The following is a 21,116-nucleotide window of genomic DNA, read 5'->3' on the forward strand; positions in this document are numbered from 1 at the left end:
CAGTGAAGCAACGTCCTCCACAACTAGATTGAAGAACAAAACGACAGCAACTTGTCTGTTCCCCTTCCCCCAATTCCCCAATAAAAATCTTTAAAACAAACAAACAAACAAAAACTTCCCATCTCTCTGGGGCTGGCCAAGTGGCTCAGTTGGTTAAGAGCTCACTCAAGAGTTTGAGCTCTGAGCAACAGCGGTTCGATGCCCAGCCCGAGCTGAGTTGCCGCTGAGCTGACAACAGGTGGCAGGATGGCTCAGCTAAAAAAAAACAAAAACAAAATCTTCCCATCTCTCTTAGCAATGATATTTTTGTAGCCCTGCCATACCTGAAGGAGATGACCCACACTTCCATTAATTCTCATGGCTCCCCGCTTTGCAGCTTTTGGAGTTAAAAAGGGAAGCCTTGTGCATGTCCTTCCTTCATGCCTCTTGCTCATGTTCTCTCCTGAAAGGCTCCTTTTCTACCTCTCTACATTTACACAGTAGCAATGTTTCAAGCACCACCTCCTTTCATAGCAACTCTAGTGAAATACTGATCTCTCTTTTTCTGACCAAAGCTGTTACCTCTTCTTGCCATTATCTTATACCATGGAATTTATTTTTGGAATTTATTTTTTACACTTGCATATTCATGCCTTCTTTGACTCTAGAAAGATGTTGAAGCAGCTGAATAAAAACAAATGCTATAACTGATCTACTTGTATTAATATAGAATAAAAAATGCAATGTCATTAAGGGGATTTGTGCAAAAAACAGTTCTATGGTTTCTAGCATCAAAAGCAAAGAAGTAAACAATAAATAATGAACGGCACTTCATTCTATTCAACTTGGCACTTTACTGTTTATTATCTTATGCATTCCCTTTGTCTCATATCTAATGATGTATTTGCTAAATATGTAACTTTTATCCATTAGTCATGCTTGTTTTATTAAAAGTTTATTAAGTTCATTAAAACGTTTTATGCCCTGCACTTGTGCATTCTCAGAATTTTTGGACCCAAGATTAAAAACTTTAAAATGGCTGAGGATTATGACTTCTTGAGGTATATTCTGGCATTTATTAAATGCTGTCTTTACTATAATAATGATAGCAAATAAGATAGCCAGTTTTTGTAAAGAAAATCTAAAGGAATATAAACTTAATCTAAAGGAATATAACAATATTCATCTCTGATAAACATGGACCCCTCACTTTATTATTTTACTGAGTTTTAAAAATAAAAAAACATAAAAAATGGAAGACAGAAAACAGCAATGAGAAAATGCTGAACAAAAATATTAATCTATGATCACAAAAACAAATAAAAAATAAAAAACATAGATATTACTTATATAACCTGAAAATTAAAGACTTATACTTTCATTGGGAATCAGACATTGCTAAGAGACTGGAATTAGTGAAGGAATTCCTAAAAGCAAATTCTAAGATCCTGTCACCTTAAGAAAGTATTACTTTTATATAATTCAATCACTCTCAGGTTTTGAAAAGAGTAGTAATGATATGGTTTCTGGCCTAATATTCACAATCCAGAGGTGTTATGGTAGAAACTAAAATAACATACAGAGGAAAATAATTGTTCTACAGTCAATAAATACCATTAACTTTAAGGGAGAGACCAGGATTTCACTATATGACAGAGATACACGCGTGTCTGAAGAAAATCCAGTGACTCACCTTGTCTAGTGCAAACAGTTCATACATAAAGACCTACAAAGAGACCATATGGAGCCAGACTGGTAAGGTCTTAGCTCCAGCTAAAGAAATTCGGTAACATAGTCACAGAAAAGCACTGAAGTTTTTTGAGCAAGAATGCAACATCAGATGGCATGTTAAGAACATTAATCTGAAAGCAATATACTTGGTTATTATGGTTAGAAGAAGAAACAAAGACAAAGTAACAATAACAAACAAAGGTTTAAACAGACATTTCTCTAAAAAAGATATACCGGGCCGGCCGAGTGGCGCATTTGTTAAGAACTGGCTTGGGATGCCAGAGGGCCCTGGTTCGGATCCCACATATGAGGGCCAGTAACACTGCCCTCTGCAGCTAAGATGGTGAATGGCAGCTCTACCTGGGGCTGGGCTGCTGTGGGTCACTGGCAATGGCATAGGCTGCAGTCCCCTGCTGCAGTGAGCTGCCATAAGCTACCGTGTGTAGCCGGCAGCCAGCGTGAGCAGCCAGCAGCCGCCGTGAGTGGCCGTCCAGAGGCCAGCGACTGATCTGCCTCACCCAGGAAGAGCACAATGTTGGTGTCAGCTTGGGCCAGCGAAGCAACATCCTCCACAACTAGACTGAAGAACAAAATGACAGCAACTTGTCTGTTTCCCTTCCCCGAATTCCCCAATAAAATCTTAAAAAAAAAAAAAAGAAAAAAAGAAAAAGATATACCATATTTCCCCATGTATAAGACGCACCTTAATTTTAGGGCACAAAATTTGGGGAAAAAAATGTATAACATAAAGTTATTGAACTCAAGTTTTACTTATCATAAAATTCATACAACTCCTCATCACTGTCAAAACTCCCAACCTTGTCCTCATCTGTGTCTGATGATGAATCACTGTCTTCATATATTGCCTTGTCCTCAGTGGGAAATGCAAGTTTAAAAATCTACAACCGGGGGCCGGCCGAGTGGCGCGATGGTTAAGAACTCGCTTGGGATGCCAGAGGGCCCCGGTTCGGATCCCACATATGAGGGCCAGTGACACTGCCCTCTACAGCTAAGATGCTGAACAACAGCTCAACCTGGAGCTGGGCTGCCATGAGTCGCCGGCGACGGCGTGGGCTGCAGTCCCTGTGGCAGTGGATTGCCATGGGCTACCGTGTGTGGCCAGCAGCCAGCGTGAGCGGCCAGCAGCCGCCGTGAGCGGCCGTCCAGAAGCCAGCGACTGATCTGCCTTGCCAGAGAAGAGCGCAATGATGGTGCCAACTTGGGCCAGTGAAGCAACGTCCTCCACAACTAGATTGAAGAACAAAACGACAGCAACTTGTCTGTTCCCCTTTCCCCAATTCCCCAGCACTGTTCCCACCCCCCCAATTCCCCAATAAAAATCTTTAAAAAAAATAAATAAATAAATAAAAAATAAATAAAAATCTACAACCGGGCCGGCCGAGTGGCGCGATAGTTAAGAACTCGCTTGGGATGCCAGAGGGCCCCGGTTCGGATCCCACATATGAAGGCCAGTGACACTGCCCTCCACAGCTAAGATGCTGAACAACAGCTCAACCTGGAGCTGGGCTGCCATGAGTCGCCGGCGACGGCGTGGGCTGCAGTCCCTGTGGCAGTAGATTGCCATGGGCTACCGTGTGTGGCCAGCAGCCAGCGTGAGCGGCCAGCAGCCGCAGTGAGCGGCCGTCCAGAAGCCAGCGACTGATCTGCCTTGCCAGAGAAGAGCGCAATGATGGTGCCAACTTGGGCCAGTGAAGCAACCTCCTCCACAACTAGACTGAAGAACAAAATGACAGCAACTCATCTGTTCCCCCTTCCCCCAATTCCCCAGCACTGTTCCCATCCCCCCAATACTCCAATAAAAACCTTTAAAAAAAAAATCTACAACCACTGTATAAGACACACCCAGTTTTTAGACCCCAAATTTTTAGAAAAAGGGTGCGTCTTATACATGGGGAAATACGGTACATACAAGGAGCTGGCCGAGTGGCTCTGAGCAACAGGGTCGCCAGTTCAATTCCCACATGGGCCAGTGAGCTGCACTCGAGCTGAGATGCCTCTGAGCTAGCTGCATAGGTGGCAGGATGGCTCAGCTGGTGAGAGCACGAACTCCTAACAACAAGGCTTCTGGTTCGACTCCCGCGTGGGATGGTGGGCTACGCCAACCCATAACTAAGATTGAACACGGCACCTTGAGCTGAGTGGCCGAGAGCTGCTGACAGGCAGCCGGGTGGCAACTAGCTGCGCCCTCCACAACTAAGACTAAAGGACAGCAACTTGGCTGTTCCCCTTCCCCAATTTCCCAACACTGTTTCCCTTCTCCAATTCCCCAATAAAATCTTTAAAAAGCAAAAAAAAAACCAAAAAAAAACCAAACACCAAAAAAACCAAAAAAGCAAAGATATGGAGAAATTGAAACCCTCATATATGGCTAATGAGAATGTAAAACGATGCGGGAAATAATTTGGATTTCCTCACAATGCTAAATATGGATACTATGTGACCCAGTGATTCCACTCCTAGGTATATACTCAAGAGAACTGAAAACTTACATCTTCACAAAAACTTGTACATGAATGTTCAATAGCATTATTGATAATAGCCAAAAAGTGGAAATAACCCAAACACCCATTAACTGATAAATGGATAAATGTGGTATACGTCCATACATGAAATATTATTTGGCAATTAAAAAAATTGAAATACTAATACATGCTACCCAAGAATACCCTGAAATAAAAATGTAATTTTTACATATCCACACATTTTGTTCACTTGTTCATTCATTAAGGAAACATTAATTCAGCACCTGATATGTACAGCCACTAAAGATTTTCTTCTCTTAAGATTTTTTTTTTTATGTTAGGGGGAAACAAGTAAAGTAGCAAATCGTTTTTAGACTTACCAGTGATCTGAAGTTGTGATTTCATGGTCAGGCTACCCATTGAACCAAGCTCTAATCCACTGTCAGACATACCACCAATAGGACGGCAAACCTAAACATGGCAAAGGAGATAACTTGTAAACACCACAAATTCCCATTTAAAAAACATGTAAATAGCGCTAACCAGGCCATTTCCACATCCCACTGGAGGCCACATGATAACCAGTGGCCTTCACATTGCTAACTCTCAATTCAAGTATTCATCCTACCTGACCTATCAGGAAAACCTGACATGGTTGATCATTCCTTCTTCCAAGGTTTACTTTCTTCCCTTGAATTTCCAAGACACATTCTCTACATTTATGACCTACCTCACTGATTGTTCCTCCTTAATCTCCTCTGACAATTCCTTGTCATCTTCTCTCTATTCTCTTAATGTTGGAGTATCGTAGGGCTCAGTTACTGGTTCCCTCTTATCTCTCTATACTCATTTCCTCCAAAATATCATCCAGTGGTATGGCATTAAATATCATCTATATACCAAAAGTCCCAACTTTGTATATCTATCTCAGACTTCACTCCAACTCTAAACAACTTCACACGGGTATCTATTATAAATGACATCCCAAACTTAACACATTCAAAACTGAACTCATCTTCCCTGTAAACTCAATTGATGGCAACTCCATCCTTTCAGATACTCAGGCTAAAAACCCTGGAGTCATCCTTGACTCCTTCTTTTACATTTGCCTTCCAACCTGCCAGCATAATCTGTTGTCTCTCTTTTGATGGAGAATCCAACCATTTCTCACCACCTCTACCACCAATCTGTTCAGAGCTGCCTCTGACAGCCATCTTTTCCCTAGAGTATGCCTCTCTTCCAGATTACTGCAATCACCTAACTGGTCTCCCTGTTTCTACCCTTATCTAGTCTCAGTACCGATTCTCAACTCAACCAGGATGGCTCTTTTAAAATACTCAAAACCCATATAGGCTTCCCATTTTACTCAGCCTAATTCCATATAATGACCTAAAAGACCTGGTATGAGGCGTTCTTCCCCTGCTCCCAACTTCCTGATCTTATTTCCTCCTTTTCTCCTCTCCTACTCAGGCACCTACTTCCTTGTTATTCCATCACGTTTTAGACTTAGGGACCTTTATTCCATTTGTTCTCTTGACAATTTTACAGTCTGTCCCACCTATCATGGTCATTTTTTCTTCTATACAATATATTATTTTCTGAAACACTATGGAATTTACTTGGTAGTTTATTCATTTTGACTCTCTAGGCTAAAATATAAACTCCATGTGACCAGGGTTTTGTTTTGTTCACTAATGAAATCCAGAAGCCCAAAACAGTGCCTGACACATAGCAACCACTTAAAAATCTGTTCAATGAAATGAACAAAGAAATGTCAATTGAATTACATGTATACTAAATGAACAAGTGTAATATTTCTTCTTCAGCCCCTAATCATGGAAGAGTTAATCGCCATGTGGAAACAGCATGATTCATATAACAGATTTTATAACAAAGTGGAACACACTGGAGCTAATTCCTGGATCAACACATTATATGAGGGCCGGCTGAGTGGCTCAGTTGGTTAAGAGCTCGCTCAAGAGTTTGAGCTCTGAGCAACAGCAGTTCGAGTCCAGCCCGAGCTGAGTGGCAGGATGGCTCAGTAAAAAAAAAAAAAAAAAAGAAAAGAAAAAGTAACACATTATATGATACTATTTGAGTTGTGTAACCTCTCTAGATCCTGGTTTCCTGTCAGAAAAATGGGGATAACACCACCTGTACCTCACAGTTGTAAAGACTGAATGATTATGTGTGTGAAAAACAGCTCTGTAAATGTTTATTTCTCATTTATAGTGTTTGAAATAAATTAAATGTTTTCAAAATAAAAGTATGTTCTTAGGCTTTTGGGGACTGGATGAAAATATTAGAAATATTTTGAGTAGGTCAAGGTAAAGATTAAAGTCAAACATAATTTACTTAGCACTTACAATTTGCCAGGTACTTTGTAAGAAGTACACAAGTACAAGAAGGCAGACAAAATATCTTTAAACTATAAACATTGCCTTAAGTTTTTACACAAAATTAGGCTTCCATTAAAAATTTTAAATATGAAACAATTCTGATGTCTTCTCAAATCTACCAAAATGAAATGTAACAATAATTCCAACTGAGATGAATTCTATAAAATTCAATGTTTTATTCCTTGACATATACATAAAAATGCTCAAAGCTCAAATTTTGACTTTAACATGCTAGTAATTTTAAGAATTTGTCTTATACATATTACCATATTTCCCCATGTGTAAGATGCACCCTTTTAAAAAAAATCTGGGGTCTAAAAACTGGGTGCGTCTTATATAGTGGTTGTATGAGCGCAAAAACAAGTGCAAAAAAAACCCGGGAAGTCAAGTTAAAGAAAACTACAACCACTGTATAAGACACACCCAGTTTTTAGACCCCAAATTTTTCAAAAAAGGATGTGTCTTATACATGGGGAAATACGGCAGTTTTACATAATCAAAATTCATTAAGTATTTTAAATTCTTGAACAGAATAAAAATTACTGCTTCTATAATAGTAAAAATAAAAACCTATAGAAATGATCTAAATTGGAAACTAGTTAAATAAACCATATATTCATACTACGCAGCCATTAAAACTTATTAATGACTGAAATGGAATGATTCCATGAACATTTTTAAAGCTACAGAATACATACAACATGATGTTATTTTTGCAAACAAAAACAAACTATATATTCTTCTAGGTACACAGACTTACAAATAAATACAGAAAAAGCATACATCTCAAACTGGTAACAGTGCTTATTTCTGTGGAGGTGAGAGGTATCGTTATGGGCCAAGCGAGCAGCTGCCGCTGCCGCCGGCCCCGCCCTCACCCCCACCCCCACCACCGAAAAACTGTTAAGTTTTCTTTCCTATAAAAATTTTAAGTCTCCTCTTCCCTAGTTTCTTAGTTCCTTAGCCCCTGGCTTTAATTACTCTACTAAATCAGTTTCTGAATCCTAGGCTAAAGAATGCTCCTACCTTGAATCATAAAAGTCTCCTATCCCCTTGCTTCTTGATAGTTTTGTAAATCAGTTTCTTAATCATAAACAATATTGTTTTTAATCTGATTCATAGAAATCTCTTACCCCTGGCTTCAGATAACTACTTAAAAGCCTGTGACTTCCCAACATCCCCCAAACCATTCTGAACCTAACTCTTGGATAATCCCAACCCAGAGACTAAATAGGTTTTAACATATCCCCAGGCCAGTAAGCCTAATGTTCTTTCTAAACCCATTCTGGGCCCAGCTCCTAGACAACTGACACTACCTGAATGACGGGTTGAATGCCACAGGTTCCATAAGAGCTATCAGATTAATTAAAACCTATTTTTCCTCATTCAGGGGCATTGGGGATACAGATGATACCCGAGCATGATCGCAACCAAAGAAGCCAACACAGTCTTCCAAGCGGATCTCAAGACCCCTTCCTCTCATCTGAGATCAGATAGGGTGACAGTTCCATGAACCCCAAAGAGGCAGGGACAGCTCTATGCCCCAGCCCAACAGGAGCAGATGAAGAAAAGACCTCCTGTCCCTCAATTTCCCATAGAGATTTTATGGGGATCAAGTCGCTCAAGGGGAAAACAAGGCAGGCAGTTAGAGGCAGACATGGGTCTCTGCATTCCTGCCTGTCCAACACAGCCCACAGAATGCAACCGCCCAAAAGACCTCCCCTCTCCACCCAAAACTTCCCCTTTTCATTTTAATTATCTACCCCTGCAGGGAAATTAATGGGCACAAAATACCCAACTAGATTAGACCAGTCACTCACACCCGCACAGTAAAGGCCACAGTGACCTTCATTTCACCTGGGCCTCATTATAATATCATACATATGCCCAGAAATTCATTAGTATCATTATAACAAACTGAACTTTGGGAAGAAACATGCTTAGTCTAAAGAGATGAGGTAATAGCCTATTGTCAATCACAGGTGTCAATCAAGTGGTCCCATTCCTGGAAAGGAACAGCCCATTCTAGAGGAAAAGGAATAAAAACTCCAAGTCCTGGCCATTCAGCGCCTTTTGAGCTTCTTTTGCTTGGCCCACTCCAAACTCTTTGGAGTGTGCTTTCCCTTCTAAAAACGGCCCTTCAAGGGCCGAGTGGCTCAGTTGGTTAAGAGCTCACTCAAGAGTTTGAGCTCTGAGCAACAGCAGTTCGATGCCTGGCCTGAGCTGAGCTGCCGCTGAGCTGCCAACAGGTGGCAGGATGGCTCAGCTAAAAACAAAACGAAACAAAACAAAAAACCTCTTAAAAACGGCCCTTCAGCTATTATCTACTGCTCAGGCCACTTCTATTTCTTTTTTTTTTTAAGGTTTTTATTGGGGAATTGGGGAAAGGGGAACAGACAAGTTGCTGTCCTTTTGTTCTTCAGTCTAGTTGTGGAGGATGTTGCTTCACTGGCCCATGTTGGTATTATCATTGCGCTCTTCCCGGGTGAGGCAGATCTGTCGCCAGCCTCTGGACGGCCACTCACGGCGGCTCTTAGCAGCTCACACCAGCTGCCAGCCACACACAGTAGCTTATGGCAGCCTACACCGTCGCCGGTGACTCACAGCAGCCCAGCTCCAGGTCGAGCTGCTGTTCGCCATCTTAGCTGTAGAGGGCAGTGTCACTGGCCCCATGTGGGATCCGAACCGGGGAGCCCTCTGGCGTCCCAGGCCAGCTCTTAACCAATGCGCCACTTGGCTGGCCCGCTTCTATTTCTTTAAATGTACTTATCTCTTCTAATAAACTGCTCTTTCACCACTTTACTTCAGTGTCTCGTTCAATTCTTTGCTCGCGACGCCAAGAACCTGGACACCTCGCCAAGAAGAGCCTGCTCTCTGGTAACAGTTCTATACTATTAATATAGGAAATTCCTAGGGTTTTCGAAGCTGTGTGTCAGGAATGAGATTGAAGACCAGATATATATATATCTTATTATAAATCACATTATCACACACAACGCCTTTTGTAGACTAGATTTAATTTTTATAAAGTCCAATAGTTAATTAACTTTGTGTTTCATGAATTGTGCTTTTGGTATTTTATCTCAAAACTCATTGCCAGGGCTGGCTGAGTGGTGCATTGGTTAAGAGCTGGCTTGGGACGCCAGCTCTGAGCAGCAGGACCCCAGCTGGGATCCCACATGAGGGCCAATGACACTGCCCTCTACAGCTAAGACGGTGAACAACAGCTCGACCTGGAGCTGGGTGGCCGGGAGGCGACGGCGTAGGCTGCAGCCCCTGCTGCAGTGGGCTGCCATAAGCTACCGTGTGTGGCCGGCAGCCAGCGTGAGCGGCCAGCAGCCGGTGTGAGCTGCCAAGAGTCGCCATGAGCTGCAGTCCAGAGGCCGGTGACCGATCTGCCTCACCCGGGAAGAGCGCAATGATCACAGTAACAACATGGGCCAGTGAAGCAACATCCTCCACAACTAGACTGAAGAACAAAAGGACAGCAGCTTGTCTGTTCCCATTCCCCCGATTCCCCAGCGCTGTTCCCCTCCCCCAATTCCCCAATAAAATCTTTAAAAAAAACCTCATCGCCATCTCTTCAATAAATGGTGCTGGGACAACTGGATATCCACATGTAAAAAAGGATGAAGCTAGTTCCCTACCTCACACCACATACAAAATCTAGCTTAAAAATGGATCCAAGACAAGCAACACAGGGCTTTTTCTCAAAGAACTGTGGTTGTGTGATTTGATCTGTCTGGATGGAAGTTCCCTGAAGGACAGGCTCAAGGGTTTGCCTGTGTTTTCCCTGCCTGGGAGCTTCCTTAGGGCTGAGACAGGTTCACAGAAGTGTCTGTCAAAAGCATTTAAAAGCAATTGTATTAACCACTGCCACCTGGGGCAAGGGGCAACACAATAGAAGTACTGAAAAGGCTGGGAAGGAAGAGGCTGGAGCAAAAGACACTTAGGGGAATAAGAGATTTGAAAAACTCCTGGGAATTATGGAGAATCTAGAAGGCCATGTATATGCCCAGGGCTGGATGTATGCTCAGAAAAGATCTGAGAAGACCCTGGCTCTTAACTCTGGTTGACCACCAGGCTCCTTACAAGCAGAAAGTGAAAACTAAGGCACATATTTAAACTGCTGGACTAAGCACACAAGTGCCCCAACACAGAGGCAATCTGCAAACACTGGGTTTGGGTTGTTTTTTTGGTTCTAAGAGTTTAAGGGTATCTGTCAAATCACTAACTGACTACCAACCTAACAGAACAAAGACTTCAGTGGCCACACATGATAAAGAATACAGACTACAGAAAATTAGTTTGGAAAAGTCATCAAATAAGCAAGCAATAACAACAAGCAGCAATAAGAAACCTGATTTTCAGAGTTGTCATAACATTCCAAATGTTCAGTTTTCATATTAGCAAACCAAATTCAACAGCACAAGAATTAATACACCACGACCCAGTAGGATTAATCACTGGGATGCAAAGATGGTGTAACCTCAGAACCAGCTCAAATTGGTCCTATTGATAGGCTAGGTAGGTACATAGAAATGAGAAGAAATTTGGCCCCCATTAAAAAGCCCCTTGCTGCAGCTTCTACTTGGGTCAAGACCCCTGGGAGCTGCCCAGCAGGACTCCAAACTCGCACATACCTCTAAATCAAAGAGATATGTTGTTAAAAGTCAGAGAAGGGGGAAACCCATCCTATTTGTCACCAATACCTTACTAGCCCAATGGAATTCCAGTTTTTCTCATACCCCAAAGGGATGTATTTACACATCCCCCAAAACCAAGGGGATGTGTTTACTCATGCCCCCTAAATCAAAGAAATGCATTGCTAAATGCCAGAGGACTAGGAACCTCAGGGGAAGAAAGATACGAGAGAGGAGAGGGGGAGGCAATTCTACCCATAGAATAAAAGCCTTCATGCAATCTAAGGCGGGGCTGCTTCCCTCTCTTGGGTCAGCCCACTGCATGTCTTGGAGTGTACTTTCTTTTATTAATAAACTTCTGCTGTTCATGCTACACAAATTTCTATCTCTTGACTGAAATCTTTCCTTCAAGAAGACAAGAACAGAGGTTTCAATGTCATTTTCCTGGTAACATCATCTCATGTTTCTTAAAAGATACTGAGTTGCTTTCCAGAGACACAAACCAAAACCACAGATCATGCAGCTAAGCATGCACAAAGGAGAGACTCTGACTCCAGCTACACCCAGAACCAAAGTTTTGCCTCCCCCCAAACCCCCTCAAACCAAAGGATCAAGACATAACTGGAACTTGAACACTGAAACCCTTTTAGAAACAATGGGCCCATTGTCCAGGAAGATTGCATGCTGAAGCCTCTTTCCATATCTTATCATGAATGGCCAAGTTCCAAAGTTCTCCAATCAAAACCCACCATGCCAGCACTTCAGCATATCAGCCTGTCCTGCTAACCCCTTAAAACTTGCCCCATGCCCTGGATTGGGGAATGGATTTGAGCCATGCCTCCTGTCTACCTTCTGAAGGTCAACTCAGCAATAAAAAAAAAGCCTTTTCTTTCATCAAAAGCTGGTGTCATAGTATTGGTTCCTGTGTGCGTCAGGCAGTGGTCCCCTGCTTGGTAAAAATCAGTCAACATGTGAAAATCAATGTGTTATATATACCACATTAAAAAAATAAAAATAAAAACCACATGATCACCACAACTGATACAGAAAAACATTTTGAGAAAATCTGACATACTTTGGGCCAGCCGTTTGACAAAATTTGACATACTTTGGGCCAGCCGAATGGCTCGTTGGTTAAGAGTTGACTTGGGAGCGCGAGCTCTGAGAAGCAGGGCCACCAGGTTCAGATCCCACATGGGCCAGTGATGCTGCCCTCTACAGCTAAGATGGTGAACAACACCTCGACCTGGAGCTGGGCTGGCGTGAGTGGCCAGCGATGGCATAGGCTGCAGTGGGCTGCCGTAAGCTACTGTGAGTGGACGGCAGCCAGCGTAAGCAGCCAGCAGCTGCCGTGAACGGCAGTCCAATGGCCAGCGACTGATCTGCCTCACCCAGGAAGAGCGCAATGATAATACCAACATGGGCCAGTGAAGTTAACGTCCTCCACAACTAGACTGAAGAACAAAAGGACAGCAACTTGTCTGTTCCCCTTCCCCGGTTCCCCAACACTGTTCCCTCCCCCAATTCCCCAATAAAATCTTAAAAAAAAAAATTCAACAAACTTTCATAATAAAAACTGTCAAACTATGAATAGGACATTACCTCCACAAAATAAAGGCTATATGTGAAAAGTCCAGAGTTAACATCACATTCAATAGCGAAAAATTGAAAGCTTTTCTTCTAATACCAGGAACGTGACAGAATGGCCACTCTCACCACTTCTATTCAGCCTAGTACTGGAAGTCGTACCCAGAGCAATCAGGCAAGAGAAAAATATAAAAGGCATCTAAATTAGTAAGGAAAAAGTAAAATCATTTCTATTCCCAGGTGACATTATCTTATATAGAAAACCTTAAAGACTTCACACAAAAACTGTTAAAAATGAATTAAAAATTCAGCAAACTTGCAAGATACAAAATCAACATACAAAAACCAGCTGCATTTCTATACACTAACAACTATCTGAAAAAGAAATTAAGAAAATAATCCCATTACTATACTTATCAGGATGATTACTTTGCAAGTTATGTAAATGTCTAATCACTACGTTGTACACCTGAAACTAATATAATATTGAATGTCAACAGTAATTGAAAAAATTCTTAAAAATTTTTAAAAGATCCTTAATCACAGAAGAAAATATACACAGTCAACTGAAGTTCAACAAGAGAGCCAAGAATACACAATGGGGAAAGGACAGTTTCTTCAACAGATGGTGTTGAGAAAACCAGTTATCCACATTGAAAAAGAATGTAATTGAACCCTTATCTTACACTATACACAAAAATCAACACAAAATATATTAAAAACTTAAGATACGAAACTCTAAAACTCCTAGGAGAAAATATAAGAGAACGCTTCATGACATTGGTCTTGGCAACAATTTCTTGGCAATAAACCAAAAGGACAAGCAACAAAAGCAAATATAGACAATGGGGATTACATCCACCTACTCTGCAAAAAACATAATAGAGTGAAAAGGCAACCTATGGAAAGGGAGAAAATATTTGCAAACATACATCTGATAAGGAGTTAACATCCAAAATACACAAGGAACTCCTACAAATCAACAGGAAAAAACCCCCACAAATAACTCAAGTAAAAAATGGGCAAAGAATTTGAACAGATATTTCTCCAAAGAAGACATATACATATGACCAACAAGTGTATGAAAAGATGCTTGAAAACATGAAGAAAATGCAAATAAAAACCACAATGAGACATCACCTCGCACCTGTTAGAATGGCCACTATTCCCTCCCCACCAAAAAGATAACAAGTATTGAAAGTGAAGTAACTGAAACTCAAATGCACAGGTGTACTCTTATATGGAATGCAAATGCACAGGTGTACCTCTTATATGGAACACAGATGTAAAAATCATCAACAAAATACTACCAACGTGAATCCAGCAACAACCCACAACCAAGTGGAATTTATACCAAGAATGCAAAGTTGGATAAATATCCAAAAATCAGTTAATGTAATATGTCACATCAATAGAACAGAGAACAGAAACCACATGATCATCTCAACAGACATGGAAAAGGCATGTGACACCCCTTAATGATAAAAGCACTCAAGGAACTAGGAAAAGAAGAGAACTTCCTCAACCTGATAAAGGTCATTTATAAAAAATCTACAACTAGGGCCGGCCGAGTGGCTCAGTTGGTTAAGAGTTGGCTTAAGAGTGCGAACGCTGGGCCGGCCGAGTGGCGCGATGGTTAAGAACTCGCTTGGGATGCCAGAGGGCCCCGGTTCGGATCCCACATATGAGGGCCAGTGACACTGCCCTCTACAGCTAAGATGCTGAACGACAGCTCAACCTGGAGCTGGGCTGCCATGAGTCGCCGGCGACGGCGTAGGCTGCACTCCCTGTGGCAGTGGGTTGCCATGGGCTACTGTATGTAGCCAGCAGCCAGCGTGAGCGGCCAGCAGCCGCAGTGAGCGGCCGTCCAGAAGCTGGCGACTGATCTGCCTCGCCCAGGAAGAGCGCAATGATGGTGCCAACTTGGGCCAGTGAAGCAACGTCCTCCACAACTAGACTGAAGAACAAAAGGACAGCAACTTATCTGTTCCCCTTCCCCCAATTCCCCAGCACTGTTTCCATCCCCCCAATTCCCCAATAAAAATCTTAAAAAAAAAAAAGAGTGCGAACGCTGAGCAACAGGACTGCCAGTTTGATTCCCACATGGGCCAGTGACGCTGCGCCCAAGATGAGCTGCCAACAGGTGGCAGGATGGCTCAGGTGTAACAACAAGATTGCCTGTTTGATGGTGGGCTATGCCCACCTGCAACTAAGACTGAACTCGGCACCTTGAGCTGAGCTGCCTCTCGGATGGCTCAGTGGATAGAGCATGTGCTCTTAACAACAAGGCTCTGGTTCGACTCCCGCATGGGATGGTGGCTACACCCACCTGCAACTAAGATTGAACACAGCACCTTGAGCTTAGAGGCCACAAGCTGCCAACGGGAAGCCAGATGGTGACTGGCGTCCTCCACAAGGAAGACTGAAGAACAACAACTTGGCTGGTCCCCTTCCCCAATTCCCCAACACTGTTCCACTCCCCCAATTCCCCAGTAAAATCTTAAAAAAAAAAAAGAGTTGGCTTGGAACGCCGGCTCTAAGCAGCAGATCACCCAGTTCAGATCCAACATGCAGGCCAGTGACACTGCGCCCTCTACAACTAAGATGGTGAACAACAGCTCGACTTGGTGTTGGGCTGCTGTAGGCTGCAGTGGTGCTGGCCGGCAGCGGGCGTGAGCTTTCGTGAGCTGCCATGAGCCACCATGAGCGGCTGTCCAATGGCCAGTGAGCGACTGCTTCATCTGGGAAGAGTGCAATGATAATAACAACATGGGCCAGTGAAGTGACATCCTCCACAACTAGACTGAAGAACAAAAAGAACAGCAACTTATCTGTTTCCCTCCCCTGATTCCCCAATGCTGTTCCCCTCCCCTAATTCAATAAAATCTTTAAAAGAAAAAAAAAATCTACAACTAACATCCTACTTATTGGTGAAACACTGAAGCTTTCCCCCTAAGATGAAGAACAAGACAGGGAATGCCAGCTCTTGCCACTTTTATTTAACATCGTACTGGAGTTTCTAACCAAGGTAATCAGGCAAGAAAATGAAATAAAAGGCATATAGACTGGAGAGAAAAAAGTAAAACTATCTCTATTTGAAAACAGAATGTATAGAAAATTCTATACAAATGTATAGAAAATCCTAAAGAATCTACTTAAAAACTATTAAACAAGTTCAGCAAGGTTGCAGGATATAAGATCAACGTACCAAAGCTACTGTATATATGGTAGCAATGAAAAACCTGAAAATGAAGTTAAGAAAAAAATTCTATTTACAATAGCATAAAAATAAAGAAAATACTTAGAAATAAAATTCAACAACAAAAAAAGCACAAAACTAAAAATTAAAGACAACCTAGATAAATGGAAAGACATTCAATGTTCATGGATTATTGCCATCATTAAGATGGCAATAGTCCCCAAAATGATCTATAGTTTAAACACAATCACTATCAAAATCCCAGCTGCCTTTTTTGCAGAAATTCACAAACTGACCCTAAAATTCACATGGACATACAAATGGCCAGGAATAGACAAAACAGTCTTGAAAAAGAAAAAGAAAGTTGGAGGACTCACACTTCCCAATTTCAAAACTTACTACAAAGCTACAATAATCAAGACAGTGTGGTATTGGCATAAGCATAGGTATATAGATTAATGCAATAGAACTGAATCCAAAAATAAAATATCTATGGCCAAGTGATTTCTGACAAGGCTGTTAAGACAATTAAACTTTTCAACAAATGGTGCTGAAACAGCTAAATATTCACATGTAAAAAATGAACCTGGATCCATATCCAACAACCACAGACAAAAATTAATTCTCAGTAAATCATGCACCTAAATGTAAGTGCTAAAAATATAAAACTCTTAGAAGAAAACAGGTGTAATTCTGTTACCTTGCATTAGACAATGGTTTCTTAGATGTAACACCAAAAGCAAAAGCAACAAAAGAGAAAATAAATTGGATATAAAACAAAATTAAGTTTCTGTGAGGGCCGGCCTAGTGGCGCGATGGTTGGGAACTCGCTTGGGACTCCAGAGGGCCCCGGTTCGGATCCCACATATGAGGGCCAGTGACACTGCCCTCCACAGCTAAGATGCTGAACAACAGCTCAACCTGGAGCTGGGCTGCCATGAGTCGCCGGCGACGGCGTAGGCTGCAGCTCCTGTGGCAGTGTGTTGCCATGGGCTACCGTGTGTAGCCAGCAGCCAGCATGAGCGGCCAGCAGCCGCAGTGAGCAGCTGTCCAGAAGCCGGCGACTAATCTGCCTCACCCGGGAAGAGCGCAGTGATGGTGCCAACTTGGGCCAGTGAAGCAACGTCCTCCACAACTAGATTGAAGAACAAAAGGACAGCAACTTGTCTGTTCCCCTTCCCCTAGTTCCCCAGCGCTGTTCCCATCCCCCCAATTCCCCAATAAAAATCTTAAAAAAAAAAAAAAGTTTCTGTGCTCCAAAAGCACCAAGAATGTGAGAAACCAACCCACAAAATAGGGAAAAAATTTTCATAAATCGTATGTCTGATAAAAGTATCTAGAATATACAAAGAACGCTTACAACTCAACACAAAAAGACAAAGGAAAAATTTGGAAAAGATCTGCATACACATTTCTCCAAAGAAGACACACAAATGGCCAATAAGCACATGAAAAGATGCTCAACATCATTAGCCATCAGGAACATGCAAATCAAAACCACAGTGAGATATCACTTCACACCTACTAGGGTGGCTATAACAAAATGGACAGATAACAAGTGCTGACAAGGATGTGGAGAAATTAGAACCCTCACACAATAATGCTGGGCATGTAAAAAGTCAAATATTGAATTACCTTACAATCCAGCAATTCTGCTCCTAGCTATATACCCAAGAAAATGAAAATATGTCTACACAAAAATTTGAACACAGCAGCATTACTCATAATAGCCAGAAAATAGAAACAACCCAAATGTCCATCAACTAATGCATGGATAAATAAACTGTGGTATATTCATACCATACAACAAAATATTATTCAGCAGTAAAAAGAAATGAAGCACTGGTAAATGGTAGATCACGGATAAACCTTGAAAATCTTATGCTAAGTGAAAGAAGCCAGTCACAAAGGACCATATATTGTATGACTCCATTTATATGAAATGTCCAGAGTAGAATAATATATAAAGACAGTAAGTAGATTATTGTCTACTAGGGCTGAGTGGATGGGGGGCTGGGGCACAGAAATTCTTTTTGGGGTAATGTTTTAAAACTGATTAAAATATTGGATGTACAACTCTGAATATACTAAAAGCCACTGAATTGTACATTTTAAATAGCTATATTGTATGGCATGTGAACTATATCTCAACAGAGCTGTTTAAAACAAAAAAACTATTAGGGAAAAACTTTATTTTTCTAGTCTAAACTATTTTAGTACCAATGGACCCCTACTAGAAGAATTTCTAAAGGATGTACTTCAGGAATAAGAAGAATGCTCCTCAAAGGAAGTCCTACAACTCATTAGGTAAATCTAAAACACAAAACAATGGCTTATTTGGGAATTTAAAACATAAAAGTAAAATACTGAATAACAGCATTAAAGTCAGGAATACAGGTAAGTGGAGTTAACTGTTCCAAGATCCTTGTATTGTTCAGGATTGTAACAAGGCAAAGATACTGATAAACTTTTTTTTTTTTTTTTAAGATTTTATTGGGGAATTGGGGGAGGGAGCAGCGTTAGAGAATCGGGGAAGGGGAACAGACAAGTTGCTGTCCTTTTGTTCTTCAGTCTAGTTGTGGAGGACATCGCTTCACTGGCCCATGTTAGTATTGTGATCATTGCGCTCTTCCCTCCAGGTGAGAGGCAAATCGGTTGCCGGCCATTGGACTGCCGCTCACAGCTGCTCACGGCAGCTCATGCTGGCTGTCAGGCGCTCACGCTGGCTGCTCACGGTAGCTTACGGCAGCCCATTGCAGCCCCACTGCAGCCTACACAGTCGCAGGCGACTCACCGCAGTCAAGCTCCAGGTCGAGCTGCTGTTCACCATCTTAGCTGTACAGGGCAGTGTAACTGGCCCATGTGTGATCCAAACCGGCGGCCCAGCTCCTCAGAGCTCACGCTCCCAAGTCAACTCTTAACCAACACGCCACTTGGCCAGTCCAATACTGATTAACTTTTGTGGAGTTAATATGCAAGCTAAAATTTCAAAGAGAAAGAGTAAAAAAATAAAAACAGTGCCCAGATTCCAAATGTGTATGAAAAAAAAAATGTGAGAGAAAAAATGTATAAATCTGAATGTAAACAAAAACAATAAAAGTAAATGAAATATGTGGGGAAAAGACCCACAAATGATAGCTTACACATCCACATCTGAACCCACTTTCAAATTCCCTGTAAACTGGAGAAGGAATTTAAAAAAATTTTTAAATAATAATAGTAAAGATCAGGAAAAACAGGCAAGACAACAACAAACAAGTAACTTCAGTAAGCTACAAAGCAGGTGGACCAATGCCAATTGACAGCAACACTTAAGAAAGGTGACACTAATGTTGGTAATAGGGAAAAGCCAAGAACCAGGATGGTTTACTGCAGCGTCCTCAAGAGGTGACACCAGGTAATTCTGGAAGTAGGGAGTAAAGTTGGGACACATAAGCAGGATTGATGAAAAGGTGCTTACCAAGCATTTTGATTCCTAAATCCCCTACTTCACACCAGAAGGCTCAGGTTTTTCCCTCTAAAGAGTAGAGCATCTCTGGAATGGGAGATGCTAGGCATAGTTGAAAGCTGCAGAACAGTATCAAAAATAGGAGAATTAGGGGCGGCCAGTTGCTCAGTGGGTTAGAGCGCAATGCTTATAACGCCAAGGTTGCCGGTTCGATCCCCACATGGGCCACAGAGTTGTGCCCTCCACAACTAGATTGAAACAACTACTTGACCTGGAGCTGATGGGTCCTGGAAAAACATCCTCCACAACACTATTCCCCAATAAAATTAAAAAAACAAAAACAAACAATTAAAACAACATACGCAAAATGAATGACAAAACTCCCCATCTTCTTTTTCCACTTGGCTCCCAGCCCACAACAGCTAAGACGGAACCAACAGGGCAGGAGAGAGGACAATTCTTCTTATGAAAATGCCCTAATAGTCCACCAGACAACCTTACAGTGAGGTTCTCAGTAAACAAGCCCTCTCTTACCTACATGCACAAACGGAGCTCCCAGTCTGATTTTTAGTCTCCCATCCTTAAACATGATAAGGTATTAGCAGGCAATGTGAAAGCTCGTAACATGAAAAGTGATACCAAAGAAAACTTACAAAAATATATTATATCCTCAGGGAGATGAAAGATACTATGTTCATGAAACAAAAACAAGATGCCATAAAAAAGGGAACATTTAGGAAAAAGATGGAACATGCAAACTCTCCCCAACAGGAACAGCCTATACTATGGAGACAGGCTACCCTAATTTAGTCAGCTCTCGAGTAGTCTGAAACTGCAACCTCTGTACAGAGATTTCAGTTTGTCAGAGCACTGGAAAAGGGATCAACTGATACCTGCTGCGGTTAGGCTGACAAAATAACTTAGGTACCAGAGCTATGATGTAATCTTAAATAATCATGCAGCTTTAAACTACTTTTTGGTCCTTGTGAGGACTGGCTACCAACATGTCCTGGTTTTGCTGAGACCTGACGGCACAGTTGAGTTTTCCATTCTTTATTTTCATAAATATCTTTATATTTAAACCCTTATTACCTAAGAAACCTTGCAATTTGAAAAAGGCTAATTAATATATTTTCCAAATATATTATGGGTAGATTCTGAACATGGTCAATGTCACATAATTAACAGTATGGACTATCACATTTACTATCGTTATTAGATCATAGAATGTCTTTGAATTGATGCTCTGAAATAGGGGTCTGCAAAGGTTTTCTGTAAAAGACCAGAAAGTAAATATTTTACACCTGTGGGCCATATAATCTGTCACAAGTGCTCAATTGCCATTGTAGTGTTACAGCAGCCACAGATACGCATAAAATGAACGAATGGGACTGTGTCCCAATAAAACTTTATTTACAAAAGCAGACAGAGGGCCATATTCCTCCCACAGGCCACAGTTTGCTAACCCCTGCTCTCAAGCATCAAAGTGAAAAAACTAGATACTATTTGAGAACACCCTACAAACATCACCATCACAGCTAAAAACTGGGAAATATGGAAGAGGCAAAATTCCTCAAGACATCAGAATAAAGCGGATATGGGTAGAAAATATTGTAACTGAATTTTTTACATCTTCCTCTTTATCCC

General features: G+C 41.6%; 1 protein-coding gene across 4 annotated transcripts in view; it reads right to left on the reverse strand.

The window, feature by feature from the left end:
* ITCH (itchy E3 ubiquitin protein ligase) overlaps positions 1–21,116 on the reverse strand; it is a 139,624-nt gene that overhangs the window by 72,255 nt on the left and 46,253 nt on the right. For all 4 annotated transcript variants that reach the window (XM_019655279.1, XM_019655278.1, XM_019655277.1 and 1 more), the window contains exon 3: positions 4,574–4,664. In XM_019655279.1, the coding sequence (XP_019510824.1) occupies positions 4,574–4,643 (70 nt within the window). In that variant the 5' untranslated portion in view covers positions 4,644–4,664. The remainder of the gene's footprint in view (positions 1–4,573; positions 4,665–21,116) is intronic.

This window comes from Hipposideros armiger, unplaced genomic scaffold (genome assembly GCF_001890085.2).
Source record: "Hipposideros armiger isolate ML-2016 unplaced genomic scaffold, ASM189008v1 scaffold_238, whole genome shotgun sequence".
Classification (NCBI taxonomy): Eukaryota; Metazoa; Chordata; class Mammalia; order Chiroptera; family Hipposideridae; genus Hipposideros; species Hipposideros armiger.